This window comes from Heterodontus francisci, chromosome 25 (assembly GCF_036365525.1).
Source record: "Heterodontus francisci isolate sHetFra1 chromosome 25, sHetFra1.hap1, whole genome shotgun sequence".
Lineage (NCBI taxonomy): Eukaryota > Metazoa > Chordata > Chondrichthyes > Heterodontiformes > Heterodontidae > Heterodontus > Heterodontus francisci.
In genome coordinates, this window is record NC_090395.1 from 54980482 (window position 1) to 54995049 (window position 14568).

General features: G+C 38.1%; 1 protein-coding gene across 2 annotated transcripts in view; it reads left to right on the forward strand.

Moving 5' to 3' along the window:
* The window catches only part of LOC137383878 (SRSF protein kinase 1-like), an 85699-nt gene extending 73727 nt beyond the window's left edge, over positions 1 to 11972 (forward strand). For both annotated transcript variants that reach the window (XM_068057229.1, XM_068057230.1), the window contains 5 exons: positions 525 to 625; positions 838 to 945; positions 1377 to 1446; positions 6489 to 6581; positions 10710 to 11972. In XM_068057229.1, the coding sequence (XP_067913330.1) occupies positions 525 to 625; positions 838 to 945; positions 1377 to 1446; positions 6489 to 6581; positions 10710 to 10894 (557 nt within the window). In that variant the 3' untranslated portion in view covers positions 10895 to 11972. The remainder of the gene's footprint in view (positions 1 to 524; positions 626 to 837; positions 946 to 1376; positions 1447 to 6488; positions 6582 to 10709) is intronic.
* The last annotated feature ends 2596 nt before the right edge of the window (positions 11973 to 14568 follow it).

Consider the following 14568-nt stretch of genomic DNA (forward strand, 5'->3'; position numbering starts at 1 on the left):
TTTTAGACATGCTGAATGCAGGCAGAAGTACTGTATCTGCTTTCTAAATAAGTTCTGATTTTGTTTCTAAAATGTCCAGCAAATTCAACAGTGCAGTTTCCAAACTTGGCTTGTCACTATGTAGGTTCTGCATGGCTGGAGTATTTTTTCTCTCAGCTGTGTTCTCGGTCAGAACTGAATTAAAATTTATGGTGTTTTAATTCAAACTATATTAACTCTATAACTCAAAACAGTTACACAGAAGTGGCAGTTTAACTGCATCCTTTAAGTTGTGCGAGCCAGTGAGAAGATGTGCAGATTCCAGACTAAGTGGAATCTAGCAATGTTCCACTTGTTTCTGTACAGTTGAATTTGCAATATTTTCTATAAGTTACACTGCAGCCTAACTTTTTTAATCAATTTCCATTTACAAGTTGCAACCTGTTAAAGTTGTGAATAGTTATGCAAAATTTAAGTTGTTCTGTGCTTGTAGCTTGTTTCCAAAAATTTAATATCTGGGTTATAAAATTATGTTTATTTCACAGGAAAATCAGATGCTGCCAGCTTGCTTATCAATCCTCTCGACCCTAGGAATGCAGACGATATCCAAGTTAAGATTGCAGATCTTGGAAATGCTTGCTGGGTTGTAAGTGTGTAATATATTTCGTTTCATTTCTTAAGATCCAGAATTATTTTTACATTTGTTTCAAGTGTGTTTCTTTAGATTATTGAAGTAGTAATTTTAGATAGTTTGGAACTTCTTAATTATTTGGGAACTTTGTGGAACAAAACTGAATTGAAGAGCTCAAATGCCTGAGACCTCGTTTATGGTGAATGTTAATTTACCTTCTTGTTTAGCATAAACACTTTACAGAAGACATCCAAACAAGGCAGTATCGGTCATTGGAGGTTCTAATTGGTGCTGGATACAGTACACCTGCAGACATCTGGAGCACTGCTTGCATGGTATGTAGGACAGAATACTGGAAGTTTTGCACAAAAAAAACACCCCGGTTTCCATTTTTAATTATAACCTTTTTGTGTAGTGTTGCACTTAAATGTTGTGAACAGAAAATTTACATGTTTTCTGTCAAACTAAATTTTCCCTTTTAAATGTTAGTGAATAAAATTGGAGATGATCTTCAGCATTTGCAGAAGCATTTCATATGTAGTCGTAATGAAAAGACACCAGCTAGACCTTTCGAAACCAGCCTGCTTGTCTTCGCTTTATTTAAATGAAAGCTGAAAAAGTACAGCATGTGCCAACAGATATTCAATCAGAAAATATCTTTTTTTTAAAATCCCAATTGCAATACGTTTCATCCACAATTGTTAAATTTGTATTCATTGTGTCCTTTATAAACACACATAATACCTTTCCATTCTCCTCTCCAAAGGCATTTGAACTTGCAACTGGAGATTATTTGTTTGAGCCTCATTCTGGCGAAGATTATTCCAGAGATGAAGGTGATTATCTTTCAGTACTGAACATTTTTAATTGTACTGTTCCCTTCTTAGATATTTAAGTATTGTTTTGGCATATTCAGTTTGAGTATAGGATCCTTTTAGTTAAGTCTTCAATATAATTTTAAAGGTGATGGTAATGCTGGAGGCAGCTGGAACTGTACTTGCCAATCACTTGATCCAAAAACTTGATTGCCACTTTTTCTGTTAAACCTTTTAAGAATGCTAATGTAATTTACCTTTTGTCAGTAATTGATTTATTTGCGTATCGGTAATATGCTTTTAATCTCAACTGTCAGTTTTTGATCTAGTGCAGGTTAACTTAATTTTATCTCGTCACTGTTACTTCAGATTTGATTTCCATCGACAATTATGCAACGTATATTTTGTGTATAGTATTTTATTTTCAGTGTTCCCATGAAATATTTTGCTCAAATTCATCTATTGTATAAAGATTATTTGCATCATCATAATATAGATGTGCTGACACTTATTTTTAAAAAACATCTATTGAAATATTGGAATCTGTGCAGCCAGTGCCTTTGAATCGTAGCATGTGACAATTTTCTGTTCATTAGACCCTTGTATATTTCGGTATCTCTTTAAATTTGTAAAGTTGGTTATTAACCAATACATAATTTTCTGTGAAGTTGAAATAACTGTTATGATTTTGACATTAAATTTTGTTTTGTCAGTGTTAATTCCTGCAAATCTGAAATGAGTCCAATTTTTTTGAATCAAGACATTGTACATAAATGGTACAAATCTTTAGCAGTGGCAATTAACATGTACGGTTTTTTACCCTTGATACTTAGTGCATTCTTTACAGCAATTAGCTTTCAGTCCAAAGTATTGATTCTAGAGATTATTACAGCTGTTAAATACTTTTACTTACCAGCCTATTTACCCAATAACTAGTCTAGCTTTCATTTATCATAAAATGAGTCAAAGCCCGAGACTTGATTTGAGATTTCAAAAATAGATTACAGTTGATTATCTACTGTCAGTTTTATGAAATACACTATAAAGTTAAAGGAAAACATAAATGGAACAAAAAAACTTGAGCATTTTAGAATTTACCTTGGTTTGTAGAAAGATCATTTGATCACAAAAGAGGCCAGCACTATTGGGCCCAAAAATAGGCACCGAGCGATCTATGGCCTACTTCCGGCTCATAATGTGTTTGTGGATCCTTCCTGGCACAGGGGGCTTGGGTGCCTGTTTAGCACTTGATTTACAGGCATAGTGCCACCCAATGTTTAGGCGACATACTTGTTCTTTTCCAGCCGCCTAAGGCAATGGACAGAAAATTTGAACTATGACTGCATTGTGTGCTCCTGCTAAATCATTTCCTTACCTTTCTGTCTTGTATATATCATTATTACTGTATAATAGATGGGGGAAAATGATAAGTCTCCAGATGCCTGGCGGCTTTTTAACCTGGCTGAAGAATCTTGAACTTGGAGTTTCAAAATGAGGGATCAATTATTTAAGACTCATAAAGATTAATTACTACATCAATTTCTGGAATGAGCAGGTTGTCCTATGAAGAGACATTGAATAGAATGGACCTTTTGGGAAGAATGAGAGGTGATCTCATTGAAACATAAGATCTTGAGGACTTGACAGGGTAGATGCTGAAAGGCTGTTTCCTCTGCCTGGCAAGTCTAGAACTAGGGACCACAGTCTTGGGATAAGCAGACGACTATTTAGGATTGAGATGAGAAATTTCTTCTTTCAGAAGGTTGTGGATCTTTGGAATTTTCTACAGCAGTGGGCTGTACATATTCAGTTGATGAGTACATACAAGATAGGTCTTTTGGGTGCTAAGGGAATCGAGGAATAGGGTGAGAAAGTGGAATTGATGTAGAAGTTCAACCATGATCTATGGCAGAGTAGGTCTGGGGGCCTACTTCTGTTATGTTTTCTGTCTCCTGTATTGTTTTTATGATAGTGGCAATATATGTTAGACATTTTTTTATAGCCCACCTCTGTGGCTAGTTTCAGCAAAATCAGTTGAACTTGCTTGATACTGTCACTGTGATGAAATTCCTTGTTATCATTATGTAACTGCTTGTCACTAGCTCCCAGAGGAAGTAGTCTTTTCCTATTCACTCTTAGCCAAACCATCAAGATTTTAATCTAGATTGTCTACCCCTTTAGGATTTTAAATACCTCAATAAGGTCACCGCAAAGGCTCATTATTTTCCAATGAAAATTTCCCTAATACCTGTAGTTCTTCCTCTTGGTCTAGGTGCCCAATCCCATTTACCAAATTTAAATCTTCATATTTCCTTCAAAACTGGTGTTCCTTCTCTGTTTCCCAGGGCTGTACACAGTGTTCGTGTTGAGCCAGACCAGTACTTATTACAAACCATTTATAACTTGTGTCCTGTGCTCCACACTGAGTTACACCATAAATCCTGTTTCTGTCTTCGCCACCACTGCATGGTGTGCTGATGATTTTAATGGTGTTTCCTGTTAAGGATCAACTGTGAACTACAGAAGAGGGGTTATCTCTGATGCACTTTGTGTAAGCACAAAACAATTAATGGTGGAGTGTAAGGAATAGACTTTATTCATGTGTAGCTCAGGTGATTGACCTAACTGTTCAGAGAGGTTTCAGTTTCTTCATCTTTCAAGCCCACCATGTTCCTTTATACACCTTATTTTGCCTACATCAAAAGTACATGTCACAGATAAGACTTCCTGGCTTAACGGTTCTCATTCTTTGTGGAGTTGTATTAACTGTTATTTCTTTGCACAAGCATTTTTTGTAGATGGTATTCAAAGAGTTGCTATACTGTTTATTTGGGAAAACCTCTTATTCTAAGATACAAGGCAGTTTGATTCTTAACCCTTAATTCCCCAGGATATCTAACTTTTCCACTAAAATTCCAGTTCCTAATTTTCATATGTACTGTTTCATTTATTTTGTACCCCTATCATTTTTGTTCCCAGCTTCGCAACTACCTTTTTCTGAATAATATCAGATTTTGCTATTACTTCTCCTATTTGTATTCTTCCAATTTGGTAGCTTGCACAACCTTTCAAGTTTCTTAGTTTACCTTTTTCCAAATCATTAGTATTCATCCAGATCAGCAATAACTGTGTAAGCAATTGCTGTGATACCTCAATAGTCACTACCTTGTATTGATGCTGCTCCTTAATAACTGTTAATTGTATTCTCTAACTCGATCAGTTACACTTTTCAGAAGATTTCTGTCACCTCGTTCTGTGCCTTGCTCTTTGCCAACGAGATTGTTAGAATGTGGCAGTCAATTGATAAGATTTTGTACAGTATAGATCAATTTCTGCTTAGGAAATTGCATTCCATTCCAGGTAACTATTGAGTAGGTTGGCTCTTTCTTTGGTAACAGTGGGGAGATACCCAATTTGATTTGGTTCTGTTCCTTAAATCAGTTTTTTTTCCACCTATTGAGCATGCGTTTGTTTTCTTTTGTGATTCCCAATTGCGTTCCCGTTCTCATCTCTTTCCTCTTCCCCTGGACCATATTGCACACCCAATTAAATGACTAGGCAAAGTAGCAAGTCAGTTTGTTCTTTCTGGCAGATACTCCTGGAACAAAGGACTTGCATTCATGATTTTTGGACATCCCAAAGCACCTTTGAAGTAGTCACTATTGTTCTGTAGGAAATGCGGCAGCCAAGTTGTGTACAGCAAGGTCCCACAATAATTAAATAAATAGCCAGATTATCTTTTAGGCTTAGTTAGGAATACTTCACTCGCAGAAGCAGCACCCGTTCTTTGCAGTGCGGTGTGTTGCACACACATGGATAGAAGTTGAACAACATTAGTACTACTGAATATCTAATAGTGATGTGTTGAAGGTTTGTTTTAGAGCTGAAGAATTGTAATATTTCACCTGATGAACACTTGCCTGCATTGTCTATTCAATAATTTCATGTAAATTGTTACCCGCACAACCTATTTGGTTCCCTTTTCCTGTGGAACCAGCTGCATTGTGTCTCCTTTTGAATGGGAGGAATTCTTTGAGTTAAGAGCAATTTTTTTTTTTATTCATTAATGGGATGTGGGCGTCGCAGGCCAGGCCAGCATTTATTGCCCATCCCTAATTGCCCTTGAACTGAGTGGCTTGCTAGGCCATTTCAGAGGACATGTAAGAGTCAACCACATTGCTGTGGATCTGGAGTCACATGTAGGCCAGACCAGGTAAGGACAGCAGATTTCCTTCCCTAAAGGACATTAGTGAACCAGATGGGTTTTTACAACAATCGACAATGGTTTCATGGCCATCATTAGACTAGCTTTAAATTCCAGATTTATTAATTGAATTCAAATTCCACCTTCTGCTGTGGTGGGATTCGGACCCATGTCCCCAGAGCAATACCTGGGTCTCTGGGTTACTAGTCCAGTGACAATACCAGTACGCCACCGCCTCCCCGATTTACAGTCGCCTGATCCCATGGTAAAATTAATTATTTGTCTTTGTATACCGAAGTCATACTGATTAATTTAGGTCATCTTGCCCTGCTGTAGAAATTGCTAAAAGCAGTTTGTGATCCTTGGCTCAATTGCTAGATAAAAAGGCTAAACATTTATCCGATATACATCATGCTCATTTTGAAAATGGCAATTTTACTCAGTGATCAAAAAATCTCATTAAGTTTGGTCTGTAAGAAAATAATGGGATCAATTCCCATGTAGATGCATTGTTTCAGCAAATTCAGTTATAAACTTGACTTGCAAATATCTTTTCTTGTCTGCTTAAAACGGCTTTATGTGGGTGAAGTACTTGAATGATTTAGGGAAAATCTGGCACAAAACATCCAGACTTCCAGTTGAACCAGATAGACTTAATTGATTTTTTTTTTCTTCTGCATTCTTATGAATTTTGTAATTTCATTATGGTATAACTCAATATTGAAGGATGCAACATGTCTTAATTTTGTTTGAAAAATTGGAAATGAATTTACCTCATTGGGCAGAATGGATGAAATGCAATGGATGCATTATATTGCTATAACTATTGCTTTGTTTTTGTAAACATTCCTGCATGCAGATCACATTGCTTTGATTATTGAACTGCTGGGGAAAATGCCTCGGAAGCTTATTCTCGCAGGAAAATATTCTAAGGAATTTTTCACTAAAAAAGGTAAAGCACCCAAAAATGTAATGGTAAGATTTTTTAAACATATTTTAAACTTCTACTGAAGTTGACAAAGACAGATGTTTGCATGCATGTTATAAAAAGGTAATGACAAACAACGCATTGACCCAGCCCAAGTCATGATTAAAGAATATGTTTTAATTTGCACTCATAAACTATTAAATATTGCTATTATAACTACTGTGCTGCTTACAAGGTTTCAATATGTTCAATTTCATTCAATGCTGCTTCTGATGAGCCATAAATCTTTCAGTTTGTTGAAGTGTTGGTAGCTGTTCAATTACTACATATTTTGTGATGGCCTATGAAATTATATTGATCTTGTAGACAAATTGGGCTACCAAGACCTGAGTTGCATGATATCTTTTAGGACTTCTGCAATGTTTTAATTAGTCATGGAAGTAACAAATTCTGAAATGTTTTCTGTATAATTGTACATAGTTAACACTTCAGAAGTGTTTCTTGTACCTAACCTCAAAGCTGAGTTCAGCTTGATTTTTCTAATTGTCTAATTTTTGAGTGGCAATTAAAAAAAAAAACTGAGCATGAAGGGAAAATTTTGAAAAGAATGAGTTGCGAGTTGTGAACTTGATGATTTGATTTGCTTTCAGTTGAAACAGTAGTGCAGTTGCTGTAGTTCTGTTACCAAATAAAACCAGAATGTTAATATATTGTACACCAATTCCACTTCTCACCCACTAACAACTTTATGTAGCCTAAATTGTAATAGATGTGTTCTGGATTGTTGAGTATATAGTTGAGCAAACTAAGCTACCTTAACAAATGATTCAAAAAAATATGTTTTAGCTTTCAAGAACCAATTTCATGATATCTATAAACTGCAGAGGACTTTAGATTCTATGATATTGTGTGAAGTGTCCTGCCCATCTTGGATAGCTTACTCCTGCTAAATAGCTTCTACAAGAAGAAAAGAGGTGTTCAGCGGGATGAAAATATGTGCAAACAGAAATGTGTTATAAGGGATCAAAAGAGAGTGATCAGAAGAAATCCTCACTGCAAATTGAAACATTTAACAAACGTCCACACAAAAGGTTTTTAAACTTCAAACTTTAGGGCTTCAGTGTAATCTTGGGTATGGATAAGAAATTGGTTGAAGGGTAGAAAACTACAGGTACTTGTTAGGGGCATTTGGCGAAAGTTGAGCAGGGTGCCTCAAAGCTGTTAATTTATATGTATGATGTGAATTTTATCAGCCCCTCGATACTGTGCGTCATGGGGGGGTGGCAGGGGCTGGTAAAATTCTGTAGGGAAAGGCTTGTCTTGACCCGTGATGTCGAGAAGGGCCCGCCGCATATTACCGATGGTGTGGGGGCCTCAGTGCGGCCGCCCTGCCTAGCAGTGGGCCCTTTATCTGCATATTAAAATGAACCAAATGATACGCAGATGAACCTATCTGCAGGCGGCGGCTGTCCCACACCAATTTCACGGCCGTCGTTCGTCCTTCGTGCGCCTCCGGAACTCTGTATGGAGTTCCGAGGTGAGAACCTGGTGGGGAGGGGGGAGGAATAAAATTTTCAGGGTGGGTTGGGAGGGGTGGGGGAGCAGCAAAAATTAACACTGTTGGTTGAGGGGATGGTGGGAAGGGATTGAAGGTTAAAGGAAATAAAGTTCGGTGGGGGAAAGGTTGTTATGGAACTTTGTTTTTTGTGGGGGGGGGGTTGGACAAATATTACTCTGATTATTCACTGAGGGGGTGGGAGAGGGGATTTGAAGTGTGCATAACATTTGTATCGCACATTTTTCAAGTCTTGCCATTTTAACCATTGTAATTTAAGTGAAGGGATTGAAGCCCTTTATAAATGGCGCCGGCGCCTGCACAGCGGCGCCAGACTCCGTTGCCGGGGACACGGAAGCTGCCCCCTCTCTGTCATCGGGGGTGGCCACTCTGTCCCCTCTATTTAAAAGAGCCCCCCAGTGTAATACCGCAGGGATTCCTCGACGGGATTTCCGTGTTGGAAGGCCGTAGAGCACAATGCGCGAATAACATTCAGCCCATAAGGTTTGTGCAAATTGGTCACATTTCCAGATAATGCTAGTATAGGAGGGACATTGGAACTAAGGAGGTAGCTCAGAAATTACAGAATGACTTGGGCAAAATGCTACATAGAATTGACAGCACAGACATTGGGCCCATCTGGTCCATGTGAGCCCCCTCCCACCCCTCTTCATCCAACCCTATCAGCATAACCTTCCATTCCTTTCTCACTTGTGTGTTTAGTTTTCCCTTAAATGTATCTATGCTAGTCGCATCAACTACTTCATGTGTTAATAAGTTCCACGTACCAACCACACTCTTGGTAAAGTTATGTCTGAATTTCCTATTGGATTTATTGGTGACTGTCCTATATTTATGATGCCTACTTTTGGATTTTTCCACAAGTGGAAACATTTTCTCGACGTCTATCCTTTCAAACCATTTCATAATTTTGAAGACTGCTACCGGATCACCCCTCAGTTTTTTTTTCTAGAGAAAAGAACCCGAGCCTGTTCAGTCTTTTGCTGAGTATGATTTCTCAGCTCTGGTATCATCCTTGTAAATCTGTTCTGCGCCTTCTCCAGTGCTTCTGTGTCCTTTCTATAATATGGAGACCAGAACCATGCCATAATACTCCCACGTGTGGCCTTATCCATGTTTCTATATAAGTTTAACATAACTTTTCTGCTTTTCAATCTATCCCTCTGGAAATGAACTCTTGTTATCTGCATTGAAATTCATTTGCTAATTACATGACCATTCTGCAGGTTTATTGATATCTTGTAATCTGTCACAGTCTTCCTCAGTAATGAAAAATTCTCAAATCACTGTCCACAAATTGAGTCCAAATCATTTGTGTAATATATGGACAGCAGTGGTCCTAGCAATGTTCAAGTCCTAGAAATAGGGTAAGGTTCAAAGCCTCGTGAGACAGGCCAACGTTTCTTTTGAATTTTCAAAAATTACGTCCCAACTTCTGCCAGTCTGAGTGCCTCCCCTTAATCTTTTCTGTTTTCTGTTTTGAAGCCAGCTTATTATCTATTCTGCTACTTGTACCCTGAGTCCACATGCTCTGACCTTAGTCACGAGTCCATGTGGGACTTAATTAAAGGCCTTTTGAAAATCCAAATATATTGCATGTATATGTGGGCACTGTATTAACAATGAAATTTAATGTAGGTAAGTATAAAGCACCATGCATAGGAAGAAAATTGGGTGAAACATAATACATGAATGTTCAAATAGCTAATAGTCCTGGTAGTCTTGAATTCTAATAGGTCCATGAAATGCAGAGCAAAGTCAGTAGAAAATTACAAAATAGCATACAAGTCAAAGCAAGTCATAATCTAACTACACAGTGCTCTGCTTGGGCTATAACATGAGTAGTGTCTGTTACTGGTTGCCAAGATACAAGGACGATATTCATGTAGTGGGGCAGTGCAGAGAAAAATAATAAGGCTGATCCCTAATCTTAAAAGGTCTGAAAAATGACTAGTGAAGTATGAACTTTTCAGCTCAGAAAGGAGACATCTGTTAAGTGATATAGAGAGACGAGACAACTAAGAGAATGAACAGGTAAATTTAGATTACTTCAAATTAAATTACGAAACTAGGGCTAAGGAACATGGATTCAAAGTATAAGAAGTTTAGGACTGAAATCAAGAGCAATGTGATCATATGAGCCGGAGTCCAAGAGGGAACTGTAGAGGTGAAACACAAATAATTTAAGGAATAGTTGAGGCCTGCAAATGAGGGGACTAAAATCTTGTGAATGGATGTGCGAGTTAAGCTGCGCCTTTCTCATCTGGACTAATTTGCAGTAAAATTCTTAGATGACACCAAAATGTCCCGTCGACAGTGACAGAAGGGAAACCTGGCACAGCCAATGTCATCTCGGAGCACAGTTGTTTTGTTTGTGTGCCACAGAGTTAAACTGACAGCCTTGAAGGGCTCTATGGTTCAGACGCCAAGTTCCCTCTAAGCTGTACTTGTACAGCTTGATGCAGGAGGAAGTGTGGCAGTGAAGATCATGACAAAAACCAGTTAACAAATCTTTTGTAATTCAGTTCATTGTTCTATAATGTTTAAAATGCTAATCAAGGTGTTTATCTCTTTAGGTGAGCTGAGGCACATCACAAAACTGAAACCCTGGGGACTCTATGAAGTACTGGTGGAAAAGTATGAGTGGCCCCAGGAGGAAGCTGCTACGTTTACAGAATTCCTGTTACCAATGCTGGAACTGATGCCAGAGAAGCGAGCCACTGCAGCAGAATGCCTCAGACACCCTTGGCTTAACTCATAGCAACCAAATTCATGTTTGTCCTGTCCTTAACTTAGTGCACCATCTGGTTCATTGTCTTACAGGTACAAATATATCTGTATAGGCTACTCCAATCTTTAGGCAGATTTTCCACATTTAGAAAAAATGTATACAGAAAAAGGGATTATGCAGGGGTTTGGATGACAACAGAAATATGCATAGGCATTAATAACTGCAGATTGTTAGCTGCTAATGAAAAGTAATTTAGTCTACATTCACCAGTTGTGCTGTTCATAACATTTATGATGAGTGCGAGTATAAATGAGCGGTTCAAAATGTAATGTAAGCCTTTTGCCAAGGAACTGTAAAATCTACAAGTATGATCACACATGGAACTAGAGACCAGATGAAATCTTACCTTATACTCGTACCAAAGAGATAGCTAGCTGTGTTTTACACATTATAGTACATTGACCATTGAATTGGAGATTAAGGTATCTAGTAAATTAACTGCTTTTGCTTTGGATGTCTTGTGGCCAGACTGCATGCTTTCAAGTTAGCCTGCTTAAGACCTAGGCTGTGCACTTGGCCTTTGACCATGTTTTCTATAGGTAGGTTGATAGCTGAGTAACTCAAGTAGTTGAGTGTTTAAGATATGTTCATACTTACCAGCTTCCCAACTGCCATTCCTGGAACAGCACTTTAGAAGAAGGCATTCTGTCAGTGACTGTTGAAGTTCCAAAGTACTTATCAGTACTTGAAATCTCGAGTCTATTATTGGAAGAGCTATAAGATATATAGTAGGAAACTGATCCTTTTCATTAGTCCCTTCTGTGTTTCTATTTACTGCAGGTCTTAGAAATGATAACATTGTATTTAAATATTACTGTTTTCTAATGAAGGTTCCCCATTTTGTGTTTTGTGTAACATCTGTCCAGAAAATGTTTTTTAAAATTTGCTTCACAGCATAGTCCAGGAAAACCAACTGGAATTAATCATTAATTTGGTCATGTGTTCTATTGCATTGCAATGTGGCTTGTTTGCCTAAACAGACTATATTTCAAAAAAATAAAGTGAACTTTTGCATACAATATATGTTAATATTGTACATGAAAGGAAATTGAGTTTGTGAAGTATTTTCTCTATTTTTTGGAGGAAGAGATTCTCAACCAGTACCAGAAGAAATGAAGCCAAACACTTCCAGTGAAAGACTGCCTTTTAAAATCAAATTAAAAGCCCTTGGGCTATGATGTAAGACTACACTGGTGTCTGTTTTCAGCCGGTGCTATATTCAAAGTCTGCAGAAGTGGTAATTTTTTTCCAGTTGAAAAATATCCCGTGGAGCATCTGAATTAGTCACATTTATTTTCTTTCGGTAATATTTGGCCAGGTTCTGTGTTTAGTGAATAAGTAGCAAATCTGAAGTACAGAAACAAATGCTACCCTTCAGTGTCATGTTGCCCTATATTGCAGGGCAGTGTTGCATATGGTTATGCTACCATTTGAAGTGAGCCTTAAAATGGTATATCAGAAGTCGAGCTGTAATAATTCAGTTCTCTACTGGTTGGAACATTCCCAACAACATTTGTAAAGTGCAGTGACCTGTTAAAGTTTTTCCTTTTTGGAAATGCACTTTATGTAAAGCACCGCAATGATCAATCTAAATTGTGCAGCTATGGCTTTTTGTAGCCCTCTTGATAAAAATTCCTGCTTACAATAAAGATAACCCAATTGTACAAATTTTGAAATAAAGCAGATCAGGTGCAATTCTAAGTTCTTTTTCTTTCACCCTCTCCCTGCAAAAAAAAAACAGTTGCAGCTAAGAACAGACATCACCATAGATCCTTATCGAAGATTTAACAATGACACAAATATGGCCAAAGAATCTCAATGCTACAATTGGTTCAACCCAATATTCTACATCTTCAAGGCATGAAAGATGTGTTAATATTTTTCGCCTTCCACCCCCCCCAAATCATCATATAATGTTAAGTGTCAAGAGTTCTGGCAGCTTAAGATGCCATACATGAGACCGGCAATGGAAAAGCTAGCGCTAACCAGTATTTAATTTAAAACAACCATTGACGAGCCTTGGAATTCTAAAACTGGCAGGAATTCTCATTTTCAATTTTTTAATCTGAGTTTAGGTACCCCAAACACAAGAAAGTAGAAGGTACAAAGCTGATAGGATGTGAAACATAGTTCAACTAGATCCATACACATTTTTGCAGGTTTCCCTGTGCTAAGATTACATAACAGTATGAACTAAAACTTGCAAGGAGCAAAAATGGAGATCGTTATGTAGTTTTGCATTGGGATTTTTCTTACGCAATTTATTTCGCTCATTGGTTTGTCCGGGCCACGGGTGAAGAAAGATATACAGTGGAGAAATACATGGATGTTTTTTACAAGCTTCTAGGTCTGCAGTTCATGACTTTGGCTGCAATACCAAAAGCACACCTTTTACATGGCTGTGTATGCTTCTATTTTATTCACCAACAGTAATGCTGTATCAACGTTTCTTATGGCTTTAACCCCTGCTGTTTCATTGGTATGCACATCTCTGCAGCTTTGCGGATCCAGGATTTCTTTACATGGTCTGAAGTTCAGTTTTAAAATTTGAATGCAGGACTACCTTCCTGATTGAGGTACATCAATAAATTGTAACTAGCTTGGTAATGTTGGCAAGAACAGACCAAGGAGGGACAGACAGAGTTGATACATCACCATGGCCAGATGAAATGTATCCTAGAGGAAAAATAGCAGAGGGTCTGACCATTTTCCAGTCCTCACTGGATACAGATGTGGTGCTGGAGGATTGGAGAATTGCTAGCATTGTACCTGTGTTTAAAAAGGGAGCAAAGGATAGACTGAAAAATTACAGGCCAGTCAGTCTAACCTCAGTAATGGGCATCTATTCTGAGAGACAGGATAAACTGTCACTTAGGCACAGGTTAATCAAGGATAGTCAGCATGGATTTGTTAAAGGAAGATCTTGTCAGACCAACTTGATCAAATTTTTTGAAGAAGTAACAAGGAAGGTGGGTGAGGGTAGTGCAGTTGATGTGGTCTACATGGATTTTAGCAAGGCTTTTGACAAGTTTCCACGTGGCAGACTGGTTTTTTAAAAAAAAATAAAATCCCATGGGATCCAGGGAAATGCAGCAAGGTGGATACAAAATTGGCTCAGTGGCAGGAAGCAAAGGGTAATTGTTGACGGGTGTTTTAGCAACAACTGGAGGGCTTTTTTCAATGGCGTTCCGCAGGGCTCAGTACTGGGTCCCCTGTTTTTTGTGGTGTATATTAATGATTTAGACGTAAATCTAGGGGGCATGATTAAGAAGTTTGCAGACGCACAAATATTGGCCGTGTGGTAGATCGCACGGAGGATAGTTGTAGGCTGCAAGAAGATATTGATGGTCTGGTCAGATGAGCAGAAAAGTGCCAAATGGAATTCAACCCAGAGAAGTGTTAGGTGATGCATTTGGGGAGGTCAAACAAGGCAAAGGAATACACTATTAATGGGAAACTACTGAAGTGTAGAGGAAGTAAGGGAATGTCCACAGATCCCTGTAGCTAGCAGGACAGGTCGATAAGGTAGTTAAGAAGACATATGGAATTCTTTCCTTTATTAGCCGAGGTATAGAGTGCAGGAGCAGGGAGATTATGCTGGAACTGTGTAAGTCATTGGTTAGGCCACAACTTGAGTACTGTGT